General features: G+C 38.2%; 4 protein-coding genes across 4 annotated transcripts; all 4 read right to left on the bottom strand.

The window, feature by feature from the left end:
* Positions 1–532: 532 nt before the first annotated feature.
* On the bottom strand, positions 533–4,427 carry LOC146694193 (extracellular calcium-sensing receptor-like). The gene is made up of 12 exons (XM_085478843.1): positions 4,278–4,427; positions 3,975–4,115; positions 3,734–3,886; positions 3,446–3,646; positions 3,032–3,192; positions 2,683–2,893; positions 2,445–2,575; positions 2,207–2,303; positions 1,938–2,061; positions 1,344–1,816; positions 1,165–1,245; positions 533–889 (listed from the first exon to the last, which is right to left on the bottom strand). The coding sequence occupies exons 1-12, from the start codon at positions 4,425–4,427 to the stop codon at positions 533–535; spliced, it is 2,280 nt and encodes a 759-aa protein (XP_085334969.1).
* A 5,547-nt stretch (positions 4,428–9,974) lies between these two features.
* Positions 9,975–14,199, bottom strand: LOC146694194 (extracellular calcium-sensing receptor-like). The gene is made up of 12 exons (XM_085478841.1): positions 14,022–14,199; positions 13,744–13,871; positions 13,503–13,655; positions 13,189–13,389; positions 12,818–12,954; positions 12,466–12,709; positions 12,195–12,325; positions 11,920–12,016; positions 11,674–11,797; positions 11,085–11,557; positions 10,907–10,987; positions 9,975–10,331 (listed from the first exon to the last, which is right to left on the bottom strand). The coding sequence occupies exons 1-12, from the start codon at positions 14,197–14,199 to the stop codon at positions 9,975–9,977; spliced, it is 2,304 nt and encodes a 767-aa protein (XP_085334967.1).
* Positions 14,200–18,418: 4,219 nt separating this feature from the next.
* On the bottom strand, positions 18,419–23,355 carry LOC146694195 (extracellular calcium-sensing receptor-like). Its single transcript, XM_085478844.1, has 8 exons — positions 23,283–23,355; positions 22,299–22,303; positions 21,001–21,131; positions 20,010–20,106; positions 19,735–19,858; positions 19,139–19,611; positions 18,974–19,054; positions 18,419–18,775 (listed from the first exon to the last, which is right to left on the bottom strand). The coding sequence occupies exons 1-8, from the start codon at positions 23,353–23,355 to the stop codon at positions 18,419–18,421; spliced, it is 1,341 nt and encodes a 446-aa protein (XP_085334970.1).
* Positions 21,259–22,094, bottom strand: LOC146694196 (extracellular calcium-sensing receptor-like; the record flags this gene model as incomplete). The annotated part of the gene is made up of 2 exons (XM_085429677.1): positions 22,011–22,094; positions 21,259–21,882 (listed from the first exon to the last, which is right to left on the bottom strand). Coding segments are annotated over exons 1-2 (708 nt in total), but the record flags the coding sequence as incomplete, so codon positions are not given.
* Positions 23,356–23,778: the final 423 nt, after the last annotated feature.

Raw genomic sequence — 23,778 nt, forward strand, 5'->3', positions numbered from 1 at the left:
CCTACCTGGCCCTCGGAGGACCCGGCCCGCGTAGACAGGCAGAGTCCTCAGGAGTATGCAGCCTATGAATTTGGACACGGCTCTAGTTTGTGTGTGAGTATAGTGGCAGCTGTTACATGTTGCTCGCGTGGCTGTCCAGAGAGAGACCTCATCATTGTAACGGACTGGCGCTGGCGACTACCGATCCCCACACATCTATGTACAGAAAGAGTAGAGCCGTGGAGACCTGGCTTGTATGGTTTTATGTTGCTAAAAAGGAATAAAGGTCTGTTGTTCGATTTAACTGACTGGCTTCGAGTTATCCGGCTAACCTCCACACCACATGCCCGCTGGACCTGCTAGGCGCTCCTTTGTTGCCAGACTGCCGTTACAACTGTTAAGTGATGTACTAATCCACCTGTGCGTGATAAAAACATAAGCTTAAAAAATAAATCAACAAAACAAAGATCTCTTATTTAGTATTTTGTTTTATTCTCTTTTAACTGAGATGACATAACATGTTTACTCTGAAAAACATATGTTATATAGATGTTCATCTACAACATTTTCTGGTCATACCTTTTTTAATATTTTTCTCAGGGTGCAGTAAAATGATATAGCATTTGGGCACAAAAATACAGAGCAACAACCCATAACTAGATGCTAAGATAGCAAATATTTCCACTGCCACAGAAAAGTTTCCAGGAGAACTGACATAAGCTGGAATGAAAGAAATCCACACAGCCCAGAAAATCAGCATGCTGAAGGTGATGAACTTTGCTTCATTGAACCTGTCTGGTAGTTTGCGTCCAAGGAATGCCAGGAGAAGACAGGCAAAGGCCAGTAGGCCAATGTAGCCAAGCAGCAGGTAAAACCCTGGAGGCCATGGCTCTTTACACTCCACAACGATCTAAAGATGTCCAGAAATGTGTTAGTATGGATTTTGAGAGATGGTACATTTTATGTGATTATACTTATTTTATGATAATGTTCAACATTTTTTAATATTAGTACAGAGAGATGATTTGTGTTATATTTTAACAACTGATTACTCACTTACTACATTGAACTATGTTCTAATCCTGAAGTCCTGAACTATAAGGATTAGAACATTTAAGACTATGGTTATGGCTGATGGTAATATCAAAATAAAGAAATAAAGTACAGTCTTGGTGCTTTACTCACTTTTCCAGTTGAAGCTTGGTAGTTTGGATTTCTGAATGGAAAGGGAGGTGCGCCCAAGACCCAACCAGTACAGAGGCAGATCTGGGGGGAAGGATTGGATGATAGAAGAATACAAGAAGTACCAAACATGTGCAATATTCAAAAACCATTACATTTAGACAGTTTCATATTCTTCCAACCTGAGGAGCTGTAGTGCACAAGATCAGAATCCTCTGCTGAGATGTTCCAAACAGCATCTGACCCCTGGAACCTGGTACGTTCGCCCGGAAAGCCAGGAGGACCACAATAGTCTTAACAAGGAGGCAGGACAAACACAGGACAAAGCTGATCCCAAATGCTGCCTGGCGGAGCCTACATGTCCACCAAGAGGGCTGACCAATGAACACCAGAGAACACAGGAAACAGAGCTTGAGTGACAGGAGAAGCAAGAAACTTATTTCTGCATTGTTTGCCTTGACGATGGGTGTATAGCGGAAACGATGAAAAACAATGGTGATGATGGTGGTCAGTATGAAACCCAGCAAGGTAATTGCTACCAGGATGATTCCCATTTTGTCATAGAAAGACAGGAATTCTTCTACTCCTGCAACACATTTCACTTTTTCTTTGTCTGACCAGAAGTATTCTGGACATTTAATACATTCAGTGGAACCTTTGAAAACACAGAGCACAGAAATATGCATGTAAACAGTCAGAAACTATTCATTACATATCTGTCATTTTAAATAACTTTAATAGCATTTTGAAAAAAACAAAAAACATATATGGGCTACCGGTCTGGTTGCTGATCTCTCCATCTGCACAGGGCAAACAATCAAAGCAGCATTTGGGCTCTCCTTGGCGTGTGGCCTGCCTGCTGCCAGGGGGACATGGAGCACTACATTGAGATAAAGGAACCTGAACAAGGAACAGGAAAATGATATAATAATGTGAATCAATAGATTGTTTTAGAGAATTTGACACAGTTTATCAAATAATTTTCAACAGCTTAAAAATGTTTAGTTTTAAGTGGCATAAGGAGTTTGGGGTAACAATGACCTACCCGTGACTGTCCTTTTGTCCATACAGTCATGTCCTTCACTATGTGCAGTTGCTGTCTTTGAGGAGCTGAACCATCATAGCTTCCAACTTTGATAAATCTGGCATAAAAAAAATTCCCAATAAATTATTTAAAATTGCAATCAGGCCAAATAATAGCAATAGAGTAAAATGAATATAAATAAAGCTTCTTGTTTATGAATACTCACACTTCAATTGCATCATTAACTATTATGTTTTACCTAATTTCATCTGTGCTGTCCTTCTGCCAATTAATGATATCATAGAGAGGGACTGGCTCCCCATTGGAGTCAAAATATACATTTTCATGAAACTGGTTGGTAAAATTCACAATTTTCAGATGTTGAAGAAACTGCATGAAATAGAATAAAAAAAAATCAACACTGACAAACAAAACAGATGATTTCAAAAGAACGTTCACAAACCTTGTGTAACATATTTTGTCATAATTTCAATTACCTGACCATTTGAAAATGAGCTGTGCTTCTCACATAATCCCCTGCTAGGTCCCACAGAATCACAGTTCAAAAAAGTGTGCAGCGCATGGGCAATAGCATATACAGCTTTATACACATTATAGGATATTCTGACCTTAGTTACATCACTATAACTGCTGTAAACATATCTGAGATCCTCTAAACCTGTGCATAAAGGCTTTTCAACCACACCTGCATAATCTATATAATCCGGCACATTAAATACATATTTTTGTCCCACAATAAGTCCGGCCATGTAACCTGAACTATTTTGAGGGTCTATTTGATAAGTATTTGGATCTTTAAAGTTATCCTGAGTATCCTGTTCATATTTGTTGGTTCTGTCTCTTTGAAACTCTAGCTTACAACCAAACTGCTCTTCCCAGAACATATTGACAAATTCCATTCCTGGTTTGGGAGAAGGTCGGACATTTAAAAGAAACTCTTTCAAGCCAGGGATGCTGACTCCAGGGAAGGAGAAGCCCAGTGTTCCCTCCAGAAGAGAGTGGAAATTTGGTGAAGCCAGTCGGCTAGCAGTCACCCAGGCTTCACTGGCTAGCCACTGTATCCCTGTTACATTTCTCCTGGCAAGCTGTAGAGGCACAAACAAAGGAAAAGCAAACAAACAAAAAATATTTTATGATCAGTTTCATTTGATTTTTGTATTTTATTATGGAAGTACTGCAAAATATTTCATGCTATATGCCTAATCACACACTGGCAGACTTAACAGCTGAGATACTTACTTCTGAGAACAAATCTACCAGCTGGCCTTCTGTGGCAAAGACCACCACAACCCGAGCAGTTGAACTCTGTAATTTGTCTGCTATTTTTTGTATCTCAGCCACTGTGGATGATTTTGAGATAGTGAGATGAAATTCTACACACCCACCTTGTTGTCCAAATAGATCAGAGAATGCTTGGATCCCATAAAGACTATAGTCATCCTGAAATATATATACATAAATGACTTTAAGATAATGTTGTTATTTAAATCTAACTAATTTTATATTTCCAAAAAGTCTTTATCTCACCGTGGTCCCTATTGTGCCTACCCAGAACCAGCCAAAGAAAGTGACAAGCTGTACAAGGCCTCTAACTTGAAAGAGATCACTTGGCACAGTTCTCAAGAATGATGTGTACAATTGCTTATCAGTAAGACAGGTACAAGTGGCAAAATAACTCACCTATAGAGAGATGGGTTATTTTATAAAACTGACTTAAAACAAACTCTAACCATAAAACATTATTAAATGTGATTAAGCAATTTATTACCAGTGGTATGTTGAAAGGGCCAAGTGTTTGAGCTACAGCTCTTGTAGGGGAAGAGGATGCAAAACCAATCACAGCAGGCACCGGAGAATAATACAGACATGTGGAAGACTCTCTTGTCTTTATTTCTTCTGTTGTGTTTTCCTTTATATATTTTTCTGTATTTTTAAGGCTGTTATGCATTATGGTTTTAACTTTAGTACCTCTATTTTTCATTTGTTTTGTTGTTACTCCTACAGTTGTTAATGTCTTCATTTCAGTACCTCTGTTTTCAGTTTCAAGTATTTCTTTAACCTGACTTTTCACTGCTTCAGAGTGACTGACTAAGGAAAAAAGAACTTTCAGACTGGTGTGGACATGGTCACAACTGTCCATAATCTGGTAGCCTAGTTTAACACCTGGTAATAGACTTGAATTACGGTTAATTTCCTCCACTGCAAACACCATGGTCATCATCCAGCGAAAGGCTCTGAGGTCAAAGCTGTCGAGAAATAAGGTGAGTATTCTTTAGCAATAAAGCAATCACATTAACACAAACACACAATGTAAATTATCTCTCTGAACCATAGACAGTGGGGGAAGAAAAACAAAAATGAAGACTCAAAAGATATAAACTGTACACTTATACTCACCCGCTGCAAGATGTAGTTTCTGGTTTAGTTTTGTAGCTATACTGTGGATCACTGGCAACATAATGCAGAGGGAAAAACCCTCCAATCACAACATCGCCATCCAAGTGCAAGGCTAGAAGCTCACTTCTTTCCAGTTTTACACATTGAGGTAAACTAGAACCACTTCTCACATCCCCTATCTTTAAACCAGGTTCTTTAAACCAGGTCCTTTGGAGCTGTCTTTCAGCTACAGAAGCATCAAAGAACATAATACAAGCAAGTTTAAAGACACAAAAAAGCAGCCAAAGATAATTACAAACGGTTGAATTCATAATGCATAATCCACTGTAGCCCTATAGAAATTGTGCTGACAACAATGCATCTCCAACATAATCTCTAAGAGTCTAATGCAGTGCATTAAAAACTATGATGGTTATGTTATTGCACTTATTCATATGAGTCATCATGAGATCACCCAATCAGAGTGAAATGCAAAAGGAGAGTGAATATTATTGTTCAAAGTTATGAAATGTCTTAAACCATCTTAATAAAATTATAATAATAATGAAAAAGAAAGAAACTGACACATATTTCATTTAAAAAACACAACATAAGTAATGACAATGATTCTATTTGCCGCTGAGTTTGAATTGATTTTCTCAATATAATGTTTGTTTCAATAGCAAAGTTATGTGGAAATATCCATAACCATGTTCCACAAATAGTGATGCTCATACCATATTTCTACCACGTAAATATTAATCTTTTCATTATATTATATTATATTATATTATATTTGTCAGAAAACCCAAGTAAAGTAAATGGACTGGTTCTTATATATCTCTATTCCACTTTTCTAGTGCACTCAAAGCACTTTAAACAACAACTTCAAGAAACACAGTTTTTCTATGCCTAAGTATATCTAACATTCACATAACACATCAGAGAGCAATTTAGGGTTCAGTATCGAGCCCAAGAAGACTCTGGCTTACAGAGGCCAGCGATTAAACCCCCAACATACTGTTTTAGTAGATGACCTTCATGAGCTACAGCCACCCCAAAAAGTCACAGTTGGCAACAACTTGGGTCGTTATTGATACTTGTGGCACAGCTATGGGTGAGTGGGCCACACTAAAGCTGATATGATGAAGTTAGTCTAACACTGACTATATCAAATTTTCTGAGCTCAAATGTGACCCAAATCTCACAGCACAGCTGCCACCTAACTATAAGATTATAAGTTTAGACAGCTCGACTCACTATCAGTGAAAGCCAAATGTGCCCCACGTTAACTGGCTGGCCAAAAACATCTATTGCAGTTTAGAGGTGTGTCAGGCAGATAGTATACTGCAAGTAAACAAAAGAAAATTTTGAAGATTTAGCACCAGTTAAGATGATTCCTCTGAAGATGGGAGAGTCTCAACCAGTAAGATGACAAACTGTATTAGGTTTGTGTCAAGTCTTAATTGCACAGACCTTGCATGTGCCAAGGAAATGAAACAAAAACACATACCTTGATTAAATGTATTCAGCTATAAATTCAGAAAATATATACAAGATAAGAACAGCAAAATTAAGAAAAATACAAGAATAAAATAAGATAAAATAGAAAAAACATACTATACAAAAGTACTACGTTGCATCAGAAGAGATGCACTTAGTAATATTGCACATAAGGGCACATAAGTGAAGGTTACCATGGTGTATTGGATGTGTGTGTGTGTGTGTGTGTGTATCTGAACATGTGTGGTCTTGTCACGAGTTGCTACGGCAGGTATCTCCACATGTTTGATTTGCTAGAGGTTTATGCTGGATACCCTTACTGGGATTAATGTCTCCTGCTTGAATTGACCCAACAACCTTTTTCTTTCTACACCCAGACTTAATAATAATAATGAGCATGCCAGATAAGCAATTATTTACTTAACAGCAATTAATCAATTGCTAATTGGGCTACATTTCTGTATTATCAACAGACTTCCCAAATTAAATGATTTCCAAAATGATTTCATGAATGAATTTTCTCATCTGCTTTTAAGTGCTGTTGTTAAATTTGAAAAAAAAAAAAAACCCCAAAAAACCCCCCAAAAAAACCCCAACATTTTGGCAGGTGACTTTAATTTACATACTGATGAACCCTACTGTATTTTTAAATATTTTTTTAACATTGCCAAAGCAAATATGGGCGTAAATTAAACTAAAACCTAAACTGGAAAAACTACACTATGATAACTGTGACAAAAAGGACATGAACAAGATTCAAGACCAGAGCATGCGAGGAATGTGGAAAAAACATGAACATGTAACATGAGCATGACCTGAGCCGAATCATGAAGTACCTGAGCTTGACGTGACATGATGGAAGGAAAACATTGTACCCCTTGAATTAAAGATCCCGTGAGATTCCCAACTGTGTGTGTATTTCATGCCCCTGGAGGATGGACATAATAAATGTGTGCTTTCCACATTTCTGAATAGATGGTTTTATTATCCCTGCATCAACTAGAGCAACCTGCTGTTGTCTTTTCAGGGTAAACCTTGCAGGTTCAGGAGCAGCTCAACTGTTGCAAAAGGCTCAGGACAGTCACTGCTGTGTGCAGGAAATGTCAAGTGTCCTTTCCAGACACACTTCTGGTTCCAAAAGGACCAAGTCATCTGCATCTCAACCAGCAACTAATGTCCCAACATTGGGATTGGGAGACCTCAGCTGGCCTTTTGCCAATAAAGAAGAGGAGGAGGACAAACTTAAGGTTTGGAGGTGCCCAAGCATCCCCCACCTCCTGACTATTCCTGAACCCAGGTTGGCCAGCCCCCTCATCTGTCAACTCAGCACAGGGCAGCAAAATTGTCAATAGGAGCGGTCCCAAAGGTGCTGTCCACCATGACCCATGGCTACCACCTATTGTTCTCACGCAGAACCCCTGTAACAACTACTCCCACCTTTACTCCACCCTAGCATGCTCAAATACTGCAGGAAGAACTCGCCAACTTCCCAGGCAAAAGTAACATAAAGGATGTGGAGGCCAGACATTTCCAGGCTTCCCGCTATTTTTTTTTTTTTACATTTATTTTTACATTTTACAATTTATTTATTTTTTGGGTGGTGGATTTTGACCAATTCTGGACCTCAGGGACCTCAACAGTGATCTCTGGCCCTTGAAATGCAAGATATTGATGGTCCCTGAGGTCCAGAATGGGTCTCTCTTTCTAAGAGCATATTTTTCCTGTATTGGTTTTCCTTCACTGGCTCCCTGTTAAATCCAAACCCAAATTTAGAATCCTGCTGCTCAAATATAAGATCTTGAATAATCAGGCCCATCTTATCTCAATGACCTTATACTAGAGTATCACCCCATTAGAGCACTTCACTCTCAGACTGCAGGTTTACTTGTGGTTCCTAAAGTATTTAATAGCAAAATGGGAGGCAGAGGCTTCAGCTTTCAGGCCCCGCTTCTGTGGAACAAAGTTCCAGTTTGGATTCGGAAGACAGAAAGCCTCTCTACTTTTAACATTAGGCTTAAAATGTTCCTTTTTGATAAAGTATATAGTTAGAGTTGGATCCTCCCTTAGTTAAACTGCAATAGATGTAGGCTGCTGGGGGATTTCCATGATGCATTGAGTGTTTCTTCTTTAATCACCTTTCTTTAGTGTATCTACTCTGCCCTAATCTCTACCTGTCTATTTATACTGTTCTGTTCTTTGTTGCATCTTCTTTCTTGCTGTGTGCCCTGTGTTCTCTGCACAGGACACAGACACCTGTTTTAAAACAGTTTTAAAATCCTGTTATTAACATATAAAGGTCTACACGAAGAGGCCTCTGCTTATATATCAGAGCTACTGAAACATTATCATTGCAGCTGACTTCTCAGATTGTCTTAGCAAGATAAATGGTAATTGTCTCACTCTGTTACTTTAAAACCACATGCAGTCAACTTTTGAGGTTGTAGCACACAACCTCTCATACAGTCTTCATCACCCTGTTAGTTTGGCTAAATCTGTGATTTGTTTCAATACATTTTTATAGGTTAGCTTTAACATAATCTTTTCCTCAATATTTTGTGCCTTAGTTTATATCTTTATTGCATATATGAAGTTGTATGTGTTGGAACATGTATACTTATCTTTAATATGTGGCTTTTATTCAAACTGTAAAGACCTATGTTACTCTGTTCTGAAAAGTGATATACAAATAAAGTTATTATTTATGTAGAGTGTTTAATAAATTTTTTGGACCACCACCTAATGTAAGTTTTTGCCACAGCTGTCCTGAATTAACAGGACGGTTTCCTGTGCAAGCTATTAATTAAAATTGTTATCCATGAATCCGTTTCAAATTTACTGTTTAACAAAAAAGCAGACGCAACAGTAAAGCACATAGTTATTTTTTATTATTATTGAGATGCCAAATTATAGTTAATTACTTGCATTCCTGAGCAAAAGGTTGAAGGTTATGATAGATTGATTTCTGACTTCTCAGAGAAGTCTAATGTGCTGTCCCAAATTTGGATGTAGAAATGTAGTTAAGTTTGTTATTTGCCTAATAAACAACAATATCATTTTTAGCTTTAAAAAGGTTTTTGACAGATTTCTACAGATTGTATAATTGTGAAATATTTTTAAGCACTGTATGTATGTATTGATTAATTAATTGGCTCCACAGTGTTACATATTCAATTCAATTTAGTTAAGTTCAGTTTTCACAGTGGGTAAAGGTAAAGATCTGACAATGCATTTGCCTAACAAGGAGAAGGTTCTAGACTGGCAGTAGACACAGCAGGAGGGTTGTGTTAGGAACGTGTAAACAAGTCCTGAATCAAATATGTGGCTCCATCCACTGTTGCAACCCAAGGGACCTGAAAGAATCTTCCTTCCTTCCTTCCTTCCTTCCTTCCTTCCTTCCTTCCTTCCTTCCTTCCTTCCTTCCTTCCTTCCTTCCTTCCTTCCAGAGGGAGCAAAGCTTCCATACATGGCTGATGGGAGTAAGGCTGTGGAACTTAAAACAAGACACTAGGCAAAGTTTCTCATGTGATAGGGGAATCAGGAAAATTTTGAATGTGAAAGTAATATGAATTTTCAAAACCCATGCACCATCAACTTGAGACATTATTGAATGAAAAAGAGGGAAGATTTGAGGGATATTTACAAGTTTCCTTAATGCTGTTGTTGAGGTTATCGAACATTTATAAAATGCCCCCTAAAGGACAGAGTACATTAAAGTCCACATTACATTACACATAAGGTATAAGCTTTTTGCGACTGAAGTCACAAGTAATTGAATAATATAAGTACTGGGGGGGGGGGGACACATCTCATGTGGTATGGTATGTGGTATCATGTGGCATAATACAATTATAAATTATTAACTCTGAGAAAGAATGCAAAATATAAACGTTCATCTTGGATTTTTTCCAGTCATGCCTTTCTTAATATTCCTTTCAGGGTGCAGTAAAATGATGTAACATTTGGGCACAAAAATACAAAGTAACAACCCAAAACTGGATGCTAAGATAGCAAATATTTCCACTGCTACAGAAAATTTCCCAGGAGAACTGACATAAGCTGGAATGAAAGAAATCCACACAGCCCAGAAAATCAGCATGCTGAAGGAGATGAACTTTGCTTCGTTGAATGTGTCCGGTAGCTTTCGTCCAAAGAATGCCAGGAGAAGACAGGCAAAGGCCAGTAGGCCAATGTAACCAAGGAGCAGGTAAAACCCAGGAGGCCATGGCTCTTTACACTCCACAACAATCTAAAGATGTCCAGAAATTTGTTAGAATGGATTTTGAGAGATGGTACATTTTATGTGATTATAATTATTTACTCTTTTGTGTCTACTTTACCCATTAAAGTCCCCGTGTGTAAGATTTTATTATGTTGATGGTTAACGACAATATGAAAATAAATACAAAACTAATTCCCAAAAAGTTGATTATGTAAAATGTAAATAAGGGTAGATGAAAGAATTTAATTTATGAATCTTATAGATTAAAAAGTACAAACACTTTATTCACAGTAGAACATATAGAATTATATAGAAAAAAAAGACTGATTCTTTAAACTGCTCAAATGTACCATTTTAGCGAATTATAAACTTAATGGCAACAATGAATTTCACAAAGATTGTGAAAGGCCTATTTATAGTGGCTATGACATCATCAATGTATAAGGAAATTGCAAGACATTTTTTTTGCCCCCATCCTATTGTTTTTGAGATACTTTTTTTTTTTAAATAATAATTATATATTTGAAAAATATATCATATGTCCATTTGCAATATTTTAGGCAGGCTTTATAAGAAAATACAGAAACAGTTTTCTTACTCACTTTTCCAGTTATAACTTGGTAGTTTGAATTCCTAAATGGAAAGGGAGGTGCACCCAACACCCAGCCAGTAGAGAGACAAATCTAAAGGTTGGGGTAAAACAACAGAAGAACACAATCTAAAACTATACAATGTAAACAAACTGATGTGAAAGTTGCAGACATTTTTTCTCCCTTTCACCTGAGGAGCTGTAGTGCACAAGATCAAAATCCTCTGCTGGAATGTACCAAACAGCATCCGACCCCTGGAAACAGGTACATTAGTCTGGAAAGCCAGGAGGACCACAATAGTCTTAACAAGGAGGCAGGACAAACACAGGACAAAGCTGATCCCAAATGCTGCCTGGCGGAGCCTACATGTCCACCAAGACGGCTGACCAATGAACACCAGACAACACAGGAAACAGAGCTTGAGTGACAGGAGAAGCAAGAAACTTATTTCTGAATTGTTGGCCTTGACGATGGGTGTAAAGCGGAAACTGTGAAACACAATGGTGATGATGGTGGTCAGTATGAAACCCAGCAAGGTAATTGCTACCAGGATGATTCCCATCGTGTCACTGAAAGACAGGAATTCTTCTTCGCCTGCAACACATTTCACTTTTTCTTTGTCTGACCAGAAGTACTCAGGACATTTAATACATTCAGTGGAACCTTTGAAAACACAGAGCACAGAAATATGCATGTAAACAGTCAGAAACTATTCATTACATATCTGTAATTTTAAATAACTTTAATAGCATTTTGGAAAAAAAAATTATATGGGCTACCGGTCTGGTTGCTGATCTCTCCATCTGCACAGGGCAAACAATCAAAGCAGCATTTGGGCTCTCCTTGGCGTGTGGCCTGCCTGCTGCCAGGGGGACATGGAGCACTACACTGAGATACAGGAACCTGAACAAGAAACAGAAAAACGATATAATAATGTGAATCAATAGGTTGTTTGACATGGTTACCAAAGACTTTTCACCATTTAAAGTAACATAAATAATAGGTTTGGGATAACTACGACCTGCCTGTGACTGTCTTGTTGTCCATACTATAGTGTTCTTCAGTATCTGCAGCTGTTGTCCTTCCTGAGCTGAACCATCATAATTTCCTACCTTGACAAAACTAGTAGAAAAAAGAAGAGATAATTTCAATGCAATGCAGTCAGTCAAAACAATAAATGTAAAAACATTACATTAAAAAACAATATTGGTATCCTTAAATGTATACAACAAGTGTAGTTCTTGACTTATGATCATCTTCACAAAAAGTTAAAAAGTTAGCTTGAAGTATGGCATTTCACCTAATTTCATTCTTGCTGTCCTTCTGCCAGTTAATGATGTCATAGAGAGGGACTGGCTCTCCATTGGAGTCAAAATATACTTTCTCATCAAACTGGTTGGTGAAATTCACCATTTTCAGATATTGAAGAAACTACATAAAAAAGATTTTTAAAAAAATGTTAATAATAAACCTGATACAAATAAATCATGAAATAAAAAAAACCCCAAACATGTGAAGCTTGATTAACATATTTAACATTATTTGACATACAAATGAACTTATTCAGCTACCTGACCGTTTGTAAATGAGTTGTGCATCTCACACAATCCCCTGGTAGGTCCTGTTGAGTTACAGTTTAAGAAAGTGTGCAGAGCATGGGCAACGGCATACACAGCTTTATACACATTATAGGATATTCGGGCCTGAGATACATCACTATAACTGCTATCTGTGTAACTCAGATCCTCTAAACCTGTGCATACAGTTTTTTTCAGAGCGCCTTCATTACTTTTATCAACAGACATATTAAATGAACTTTGCCCAACAGTAAGCCTGACTATGAAACCAGAATTGTTTTGAGAGCCTAGTTTGTAGTTTTTCAAAGTATTAGTTTCATATTCTTCACTTTTGTCTCTTTCAAACTCTAGCTTACAACCAAAATATTCTTCCCAGAACACATTGACCAACTCCATTCCTGGTTTGGGAGATGGTCGGACATTCAGAAGAAACTCTTTCAAGCCTGGGATGCTGACTCCAGGGAAGGAGAAACCCAGTGTTCCCTCTAGAAGATTATGGAAGTCAGGAGTGGTCAGCTGAGTAGCGGTCATCCAGGCTTCGCTGACTACCCATTGTATCCCTGTCATATTTCTCTGAGTAAGCTGGATGAAACAGAAAGAAATGATGATTAATGTGAAAACAATTAATTTGAAATACCTATCTTTTCATAATATAGCTTAAAACACTACAAAATGTGTCACAATATAGGGAAAGCCACAGAAAACTGAGATACTTACTTCTGAAAACAAATCTAGCAAATTTACGTCTTTGGCAAATACCACCACAACCCGAGCTGTTGACCTCTGGAGTTTGTCTGCCATTTTTTGTATCTCAGCGACTGTGGGTGATGTCGGGATCGTGAGATGAAATGCCACACACCCACCTTGTTGTCCAAACTGAATAGAGAATGCTTGGATACCATAAAGACTGTAATCATCCTGAAATGTATCCCCAAAAAGAACTTGTAAGTCATGTCTGTGTATATTAACGATTCTTTTTGTGCCCTGTATATGACTGATTAGCTGGAGATTTATCAAAGTCTTTATCTCACCGTAGCTCCTATTGTGCCCACCCAGAACCAGCCAAAGAAAGTAACAAGCTTTACGAGACCTCTAACTTGAAAGAGATCACTTGGCACAGTTCTCAAGAATGATGGGTACAAATGCTTGTCAGTAAGACAGCTACAAGTGGCAAAATAACTCACCTATAAGGAGACAGGTTATTTTATGATATTGAATTAAAACAAACTCTAAACATAAATTATTATTAAACGTGATTAAGCAATTTATTACCAGAGGTATGTTGAAAGGGCCAAGCGTGTGAGCTACAGCTCTTGTAGGGGTAGATGATGCAAGACCAATCACAGCAGGCACCGGAGAATAATTCAGACAGGGGGAATACTCCCTTGTCTTCATTTCTACTGTTAATTTTTCTTTCATGTAATTTTCTGCGTCTTTAAGAGTCCTAGGCTTTGACATGTTAACTTCAGCATGTCTTTTTTCTACAGAGAAAAGGATCCCAGGCTTCCTTTTTATCCCTGCCATGTTTAATCCCTCCATTTGAATTCTGCTGTTTTCAGTTTCTGCTGTTTGTTTCACAGTTTTGGAGTAACTGATTAAGGAAAAAAGTGCTTGCAGACTGGTGTGGACATGGTCACAGCTGTCCATAATTCTGTAGCCTAGTTTAACACCTGGTAATAGGCTTGAATTACGATTAATTTCATCCACAGTGAAAACCATGGTCATCATCCAGTGAAACACGGTGTGGTAAAGGCTGACAAACAATAAATTTAAATAAATAAATTATCTAAAGTGATACACAAATCACAGGAATATTATCAAAACCCCAAATCTTGTTTTCTCTTTCTCTTTTGTTTTTAAACATTGAGACATTAAAAGAAAAAAATAAGATAGAAATATTAACACTCACCCACAGCAAGATGTAACTTGAGGTTTACTGTTGTAACTGTACTCTGGCTTAGATGCAACATAATGTAGAGGGAAAAATCCTCCAATCACAACATCACCATCTGAGTGCAAGGCTACGGGCTTGCTGCTGGCCAGTTTTGTACACTCAGGTAAACTGAAATCCTCACTTTTCACTTCCCCTTTCCGTAAACCACTCAGTGGTTCTCTCAGAGCCTCTTCTTTCCTCATAACATCTCCCTCCATCCTTTTTGGTTTTCTTTCAACTACAGTTTGAGGAACATCAGAGAACATGATACAAACAGGATTTAAAAAGAGATAAAAAAGCAGCCAAAGACAATTACTAAAAAGGATTGAATGCATCTTCTGTTGTATAAAAACTTTGTGTGCTGAAAACAGTTTCCTGGCTTTGGTTTTCTAACATACTCCGTAACAGACTAATGAGGAGAGTTAAATACTCAATGCATTTGTCAATACATTTTTTCATATGAGTCATCATGAGATTAACCAATCAGAGTGACACAGACACATGGGAGAGAGGATAGCTCAACATGTACTCAGCAAAAGTTAATGTCTTCATCTCATTATATTTTTTAGAAAACCCAAGTGAAGTCACACTCCACAAGTGCCATAATGTCTTGTTAATGTTTGCTCAGCTATGGTTCTATGGCCAGATGCACAGCAGAAATCATGCAGTGAGCTAAACACTAGGTACAGAAAGTGTTATGGTAGCTAAATGCGGTCCAAATTTTACAGGACACCTGACACCTCATACTATAATGTGGTAATATTATAACTGTAGCAACAGGTGGTTTTTTTTTGTTTTTTTTAATTTATTTTTTTCTTTTTGTCCCATTTGGATCTTTAGCCATCAGAATTGTTGTCTTAAGGCCAAGAAAGATGCCAAGTGGATCATCATGGCCTTTCTATATTGGTCCATTTGATTGACCTTTATTATAATTATGTATTTATTTTATTTTATTTTCGGTTGCTACAAACGGGACAGACATGACTGGGGGACAGGACAGGGAGAGAGAATGAAATAAAGAGAGGGAGAGAAAGAAAACCAAAGGGGAGAAGAGACGGTGAGAAGGGGGGGGAAGAAAGAAAGAAAAACAAACAAAACACCTGGATCACCTGTATGGAGAGAGAGAAAAAACAGAAGAGAAAACAAACAAAAAAGAGCAACATAATAAATACAGCACCATCACAATAAACTAGCTAGCAGAAAATAACAGTAGATACTAAATATTAAACGCTATTGTGCAGCACGCAAGATAGACAGCACACAATGTGCTTTGAGGTAGCAGCCACGAAAGGTGTAGTCCGTGTCTGTGAACACCCGTGTGTACACCTGTGTGCACACCTGTGTGGATCAGCATGCTTGTATTCCAAAGGTTTCTGCATGTAACGATCTGCTAGGGAGTGTGGGGAGCCATAGCCCTGTCCACCAGGGTATGAAGCAGGTATGGAGGAGATCCAGGCCCCAGACATCCAGAGGCCCCAGAGTACGAGGACCCGAGGAGGACCACCAAAGGGGGGGAACCGTGCCACCCTCCTGGGAAGAGCTGAGTAGAGCCCCAAAGGAGAGGTCACCCAGCAGCTACGGAGCAGAGGCCAGAGGGGGTTGCCCAGCCAGGCCACAGGCACCAGGCCCTGCCAATCGGCCATCAGGAGTGAGCCGGTACATACGTGAGCACCCAGCCCCAGTCGACAAGAACCACCAACACACCAACGTCTGAGGGCATCAGCCACCGGCAGGGAGTGTGGTGAGGGGAGATAGGCCTCCGTACTTTAGAGGGCCTGAGATGTACCCAGAGAGGTTGAGTCTAAGACCCAACCTGACATATAGACACAGACGAACAGGCGCACACGGACACAAACGTGCATTCCCACCACCATATACACAACCAAATACTCAGCACTCACCCAACATGTAGACAGACACAAATAGACACTGCACAGACAGTCACACTCCCCAAACATACTCTATATCCCAGGTCCAGGTAAACCCCGCCCCCAGAGGGGCAAGCCGCACCTAGACCCAGGAGATGTAACCCTTCTCTCTGGGGTGGAGGCAAGCGGACCACCCCCTTATCTGCAGTAGCAGGGATGCCCCGCATCCCAGACTCCAATCTGACGGCCAGCACCTCCTCCTACCCCCCCCCCAAGCTGCACACACTAACATAAGACAAAGACTTTCACAATAAAACAGGAAACATGAATTACTAAACAAGCACGCAGACTTGACACTGTGAGACAGACAGACAGAATGACACATGGAACGTGAACTAAACTAAACGTGAGATATAACCGAGAACAAATCCTTAAGCAGGGATAAACAGAAACAAGAAACTAATATTAATCATCATCATTACTACGAGAATAAGAAAACAATCCATGAAGCAGAATTAAACCGAAATAGAATAAACTCAACATACTGGGTCCAACGGACCCAGAACCGTAACAAAAATATTCTAGAGTCAAATGTGAGGCCATGTGTCCAATAGCTAAAGTTTGATCGAACCTCCTGATCAGGCTTTCCAGTCTGCCTTACCTCTTGGTCAGTCTCTAAAATGCATTTGCTGTCATTAAAATAACTGTCTTTTAATGTTAAGGGTTTCTTCATCAGTTCTAATATATTTTGGATTTGAATGAACTGTGACAGTTGTATACAACTGGTATTATAGTAAGTGTATTAAAGTGTACAACAAAATAAATATGTATAATCAGCTAAAACGTATCCATATTTGGAGGTAACATAGAAATTCAACACTAAATATTCCTTTTAATTTCTCTGGTTACGTTTTTGAGAAAAGCCTTTCTTTAATTGCTAAATAACCTGCAACCTCGATTTGATGTCAACAACTGTAAAAACTAGACAAAACTCAAAATTTGGGGTAAATATTGACTCATTTATTCAATAAGCTGTATTTGAAAATCCCTCTGTGCTGAATGTTCTAACAGCAGGTAGAGCTGTGTACTGTGAACCAAATTAAACAGCTCATTGCTTACATTTTAAAAATGCTTTTTACAAAGCATCTTTTTTATCCAGTAATAGTTGAAGTAATATATATAGTATATATATATTGAAAAATAAATTGATTGTTACAGCCAATCAGTGCAATGAATAAATGGTCATAAACTGTGGCATTAAAAAAACAATCTTAAGAATTTTAACTTTAACAACATAGTTCCAGGTGTTTAGACATCCTTTTAGACAATTAAACCCAAAATCATTATTTGCAACTCAGAAGAACAACCTAAGAACCAGTCAGGTTGCCTAAAAATCATGTTTTTGACATATATAACAAAGAAACAGTTTTTCCCACACACAGATTTTAAGATTTAGGTATAAATGGCTAGAACTGGAACTTTTTATATCCACTTTTCACAGCTGGCTTGCCTGTATTGTTGCAGTGCTCTAAATCACTCAACTGCTTCCCATGTTACACATTTGGGCTGCAGTTAGAGCTTGTTCCACTCATGAGATCTGAAAGGAGCTGCAGGCTTCCTCTTACCAGAATCTGCAGATATCTCACACACACAAACACACACCGACACAGACACACACAGACACATACATACCAACACCAAGAACAGTCCAACATGCTAACCATGTTAGTGTTTAACACAGTGTTTGCCTCACTAGGCAGGGCTTTTGTTTTATCTAAGACGTGTGTGGACAGTACAGAGACTGTTGGTGGTTTAATCACTTTGGGGCTGACTGAATCCATGTGTAAGCAGGATCGTGTTGCACACAGTTGGGCTGTAGATGAGGTAGAAAATAATAGCTTTTAACAAATAATTTTAGTTAAAACAAGTAACAGAACTAACAAGAGAAGAAAAACATCCAGAATCACTGAAACATGTTTCAGATGATATTTTATTTACTTTCACATTCAAACATTATAAGTGATTACTACAGTATTAAACTTAAACACAACTGGGTTTTCCAACACAATAAACACAAAGTTTTTCTTTTTTTCACATTAAAATATAAGAATTTATTTTTTTTTACTCTGAAATAGAAATAAAAAATTCATCTTGAATATTTTCCAGTCATGCCTTTCTTGATATTTCTCTCAGGTCGTAGTAAAATAATGTAACATTTGGGGATGAAAATACATAGTAACAATCCAAAACTGGATGATAATATAGCAAATATTTCCACTGCCACAGAGAACTTTCCAGGAGAGCTGACATAAGCTGGAATGAAAGAAATCCACACAGCCCAGAAAATTAGCATGCTGAAGGTGATGAGCTTTGCTTCGTTGAACGTGTCTGGTAGTTTTCGTCCAAGAAATGCCAGGAGAAGACAGGCAAAGGCGAGCAGGCCAATGTAACCAAGGAGCAGGTAGAATCCAGGAGGCCATGGCTCTTTACACTCCACCACAATCTAATATAATCTAACAATTAGTATGTATACAGAGAAATGGTTCATTTTATATGATTTATTTGTTTCTGCTCTGATGTCTACACTAATCACTGAAGTCCCCTTCTATAGGATTTGAAGACATCTTACTGTATAACTTAGTGATATTAACGTCCAAGAATAGAAATTGCAACAATTAGTGTTTTAGTACTTCCTACTCACTCTTCCAGTTGAAGCTTGGTAGTTTGGATTCCTGAATGGGAACGGAGGTGCGGCTAGCACCCAGCCAGCACAGAGACAAATCTGGAGCAGCATAAAATAATAGTTACAGAAAGTGGCTACAAAAACTGACATTATAATTTGCTGACAGTTTGATATCTTTCCCACCTGAGGAGCTGTGGTACAGATGATCAGAATCCTCTGCTGAGCTGTACCAAACAGCATCCGACCCCTGGAACCAGGTACATTAGTCCGGAAAGCCAGGAGAACCACAATGGTCTTAAAAAGGACGCAGGACAAACACAGGGCAAAGCTGATCCCAAATGCTGCCTGGCGGAGCCTACATGTCCACCAAGACGGCTGACCAATGAACACCAGAGAACACAGGAAACAGAGCTTGAGTGACAGGAGAAGCAAGAAACTTATTTCTGAATTGTTGGCCTTGACGATGGGTGTAAAGCGGAAACTGTGAAACACAATGGTGATGATGGATGTCAAGATGAATCCCAGCAGGGTGAGTGCAACCAGGATAATACCCATGGCATCATAGAAAGAGAGGAACTCTTCTTCCCCTGCAACACATTTCACCTTGTCTTTGTCTGACAAGTAGTATTCAGGACATTTTATGCAATCAGTGGAACCTTTGGGAGCAGAGAACACAAGACAACAAGACATATGTGGATTAAAATTCAGGAACTAATCAATATTTTTTCAATACTTTTTAACAGTGCAACATTTTCATTCTTTAATATGATATGGGCTACCAGTCTGGTTGCTGATCTCTCCATCTGCACAGGGCAAACAATCAAAGCAGCATTTGGGCTCTCCTCGGCGTGTGGCCTGCCTGCTGCCAGGGGGACATGGAGCACTACACTGAGATACAGGAACCTGAACAAGGAACAGAAAAAAGATATAATAATGTGAATCAATAGGTTGTAATATTTTCTTACTGAGTATTTGACATAGTTGATCAAAGTTGATTAAAAATGTTTAATTTTAAAGTGGCATAAGAAATACATTTACAATAACTATAACCTACCTGCCTCTCTCCTTTTGTCCATACAATAGTGTTCTTCATTATCTGCAACTGTTGGCCATGGGGAGCTGAACCATCATAGTTTCCAACTTTGATAAATCTAGCTTGAAATATTTCAGAATAAAACCAAACCAAAGTTTTGGGTTATAAAGTAAATACCCATAACTTCTTGTTCATGGTTGTTGTAACAGACAGATCTTTCAAAGGGACATAAAAGACTTTGTCCACAGAAACCTATTCTAACAAAGTGTCACAGATTTAAAATTGTCCATGAATTCACAGTACACAGTGCATTAGTTACACCCTTTTGAACACCCTCTACAGTGAAAATAACAAATACATTTTAAAGATTAGAGTAAAAATCAATCATATATCTATATATGTATCTATATATGATTTTGATATGATATGATTGATTTTTACTGAAAAATGGCAAAATAGCTTGTGATAATGAAACACCCTGTGAAGTTGAGGCACACAACGATGTGTCCCGCTGGTAAAGTTTCCAGGCTGCCTTTCCTCATAGTAGCCATCCCTCAAGACTTTCTCCATTTGAAGAAATGCATTATCAGGGATTGTAACATCTAGTCCTTTTATTGAATTAAAAGATACAATGAGTGAAAGTGAAATGACAGTCTTTCCATGTTTGTAACATTATATTCGTTGCTGAAGCCTAAAGTGACCTCCCCAAAACTGTTTTTTGGTTTAGTTTCCTTCTTAACATTGAGCTGTTGGTTCTGTCACAAGTTAACCAACATAAACTATCATTGAACTATTAGCAGCAACCAATCTAGTTATGGACATTAAATTCTGTACCCGGAATGATTACACTACCTGCGCTATAAAAACTGTAATTTAAAACACCTATTTATTCACTCCAGCTTAATGGACAGTTAAATCTACGACAATTTTTAGAGTAGGTGTTTATAGTTCAAATTAGGATTAATACATACAGTATTTCACATGTAATGTTCACTTAAAAGTTATACTAAACCTCATTTTGTCTTTGCTGTCCTTCTGCCAGTTAATGATGTCATAGAGAGGGACTGGCTCTCCATTGGAGTCGAAATATACTTTCTCATTGAACTGGTTGGTGAAATTGACCATCTTCAGATGTTGAAGAAACTACATCAGAAGAGAATTATAAAAAATAAAATATTAAACGAAACAAATAAAAAATATATTTTTTAAAAATTACAAAATCGAAAGAAAAAAAATCACATGAATTATGATTTGGATATTTTGTGATTGTTTCAATTACCTGACCATTCGAAAATGATCTGTGTTTCTCACACAACCCCTTATTATGTCCCACAGAGTCACAGTTTAAGAAAGTGTGCAGAGCATGGGCAACAGCATACACAGCTTTATACACATTATAGGATATTCTGACCGGAGATACATCGCTATAACTGCTGTCAGTCTGTCTCAGATCCTCTGAACCTGTGCATACAGGTTTTGCCAAAGAACCTGCATAATTTCTATCAGCTGACATATTAAACAATCTTTTTGGTCCAACGGTAAGCCCAACCATATAGCTAGAATTGTTTTGAGAGCTTAGTTTGTAATTCAAAGTATCCATATAATTCAATCTTTCCAGAGTATTCACTTCATATTCTTTGGCTCTGTCTCTTTCAAACTCCAGCTTACACCCAAACTGCTCTTCCCAGAACATATTGATGAATTCCATTCCTGGTTTGGGAGAGGGTCGGACATTCAAAAGAAACTCTTTCAAGCCAGGAATGCTGACTCCAGGGAAGGAGAAGCCCAGTGTTCCCTCCAGGAGAAAGTGGAAGTCAGGTGAGGCCAGCCGGCTCGAGGTCACCCAGGCTTCACTTGCTATCCACTGTATCCCTGTTACATTCCTTTGAGCTAGCTGGAAAGGCAAACATAAACAACTGTGAAGACTATTCACATATATACTTAAAAATACCCAAAATAGGATTTGTTACATTATTAATTAAGATGTTATTATTTACAAAATACATCAATCAAGATACTAACTTCTGAGAACAGATGCAATACATCTACTTCTGCAGTAATGACCACGACAACCCGAGCAGTTGAGCTCTCCAGCTTATCTGCCATTTCTAGTATTTCAACCGTTGTGGGTGATGCTGGGATAGAGAGATGAAATGCCACACATCCACCTTGCCTTCTAAACTGATTAGAGAATGCTTGGATGCCATAAAGGCTGTAGTCATCCTGAAATGTATATACAGAAAGCATTTATAAACCATGTTGCTGTCTAAAAGTGTCCCATTGTAGCATTTAAAAATGTTTTGGACTCACCGTAGCTCCTATTGTGCCCACCCAGAACCAGCCGAAGTAAGTGACAAGATTTACGAGACCTCTAACTTGAAAGAGATCACTTGGCACAGTTCTCAAGAATGATGGGTACAAATGCTTATCACTAAGACAGGTACAAGTGGCAAAATAACTCACCTAGAAGGAGAGCAAGTTCTTTCTATATTATTGAGACACAAACCAAACACATAACATTATTAAACAAAGTTGTACAGATAATTACCAGTGGTATATTGAAAGGTCCAAGTGTTTGAGCTACAGCTCTTGTAGGGGACGAGGATGCAAGACCAATCACAGCAGGCACAGGAGAATAATACAGACATGTGGAAGATTGTCTTGCCTTTATCTCTTCTGTTGCATTTACTTTTATGTCATTTTCAGTGTTTCCAAGATTGTGCTGAATTGCTGTCTTAACTTCAGCACTTCTCTCTTTCAGTATGGTTAGTATTTTTGACTTGGCTGTTATTGCCACAGTCTTTGATTGCTTTGTTTCAATACCACTGTTTTCAATTTCTGCTGTTTTTTCTCCCTCACTGCTAGCTTTTGAGTGAGTGAGCAAAGAATACAGAGCCTGCAGGCTGTTATGGATATAGTTGCAGCTGTCCATAATCCTGTAGCCTAGTTTAACACCCGGTAACAGACTTGAATTATGGTTAATTTCCTCCACTGCAAACACCATTGTCATCATCCATCGAAAGGGTCTTTCATGAAAGCTGCAGACATTTTTTTAAAAAAGTATTTACATTTTTAGTATAAAGAAATTAAATTAATTAAAAAAATTATGATAAAAAATTATGTAATATAAATATAATTTACATTTGTTCATCAGTCACAGTGCCACAATTCCATGTAAACATAGCATAGCAGCATAGCAACTGATATAGTTTTTTATAAAATACTGATATTTCATTCATTCATATCTAAGGGAGAAAAAAACCAAAATGAAGATCCAGCATAGATTAATAATACCCTTACACTCACCCGCTGCAAGGTGGAATTTGGGGTTCACTGTTATAGCTTTGCTGTGGTTTTGGCACAACATAATGCAGAGGGAAAAATCCTCCAATCACAATATCACCGTCAGAGTGCAGGGCTAAGGGCTCACTGCCTGCCAGTTTTACACAATCGGGTAAACTAGATTTAGAACTTCTCACATCCCCAATCTTTAAACTATGCTGTGTCTCTCTCATAACCTCTTCTTTTCTAATCGAGTGTCCCTCCACTCTTAGTGGTTTTCCTTCATCTACAGTGTGAGAAACGTCAGAGAACACAATGTAAACAGGATTACAAAACAGATAAAGCATTAAAAGACATTTACCAGCAAGGGCTGAATACATAATTGACCGTAACCCCATAAAAAACTGTATGCTGAAAACAATGGCCCTCCAACAGCGTCTGTGACAAGCCAATGAAGTGAGTTAAAAGCTCAGATGTTTGAGTCACTGCATTGTTCCAGATGAGTCAT

Source organism: Copadichromis virginalis, linkage group LG14 (assembly GCF_057382275.1).
Source record: "Copadichromis virginalis isolate Kocher_CV1m ecotype Utaka linkage group LG14, C_Virginalis_male_GT1.1, whole genome shotgun sequence".
In the NCBI taxonomy this organism is placed as follows: domain Eukaryota; kingdom Metazoa; phylum Chordata; class Actinopteri; order Cichliformes; family Cichlidae; genus Copadichromis; species Copadichromis virginalis.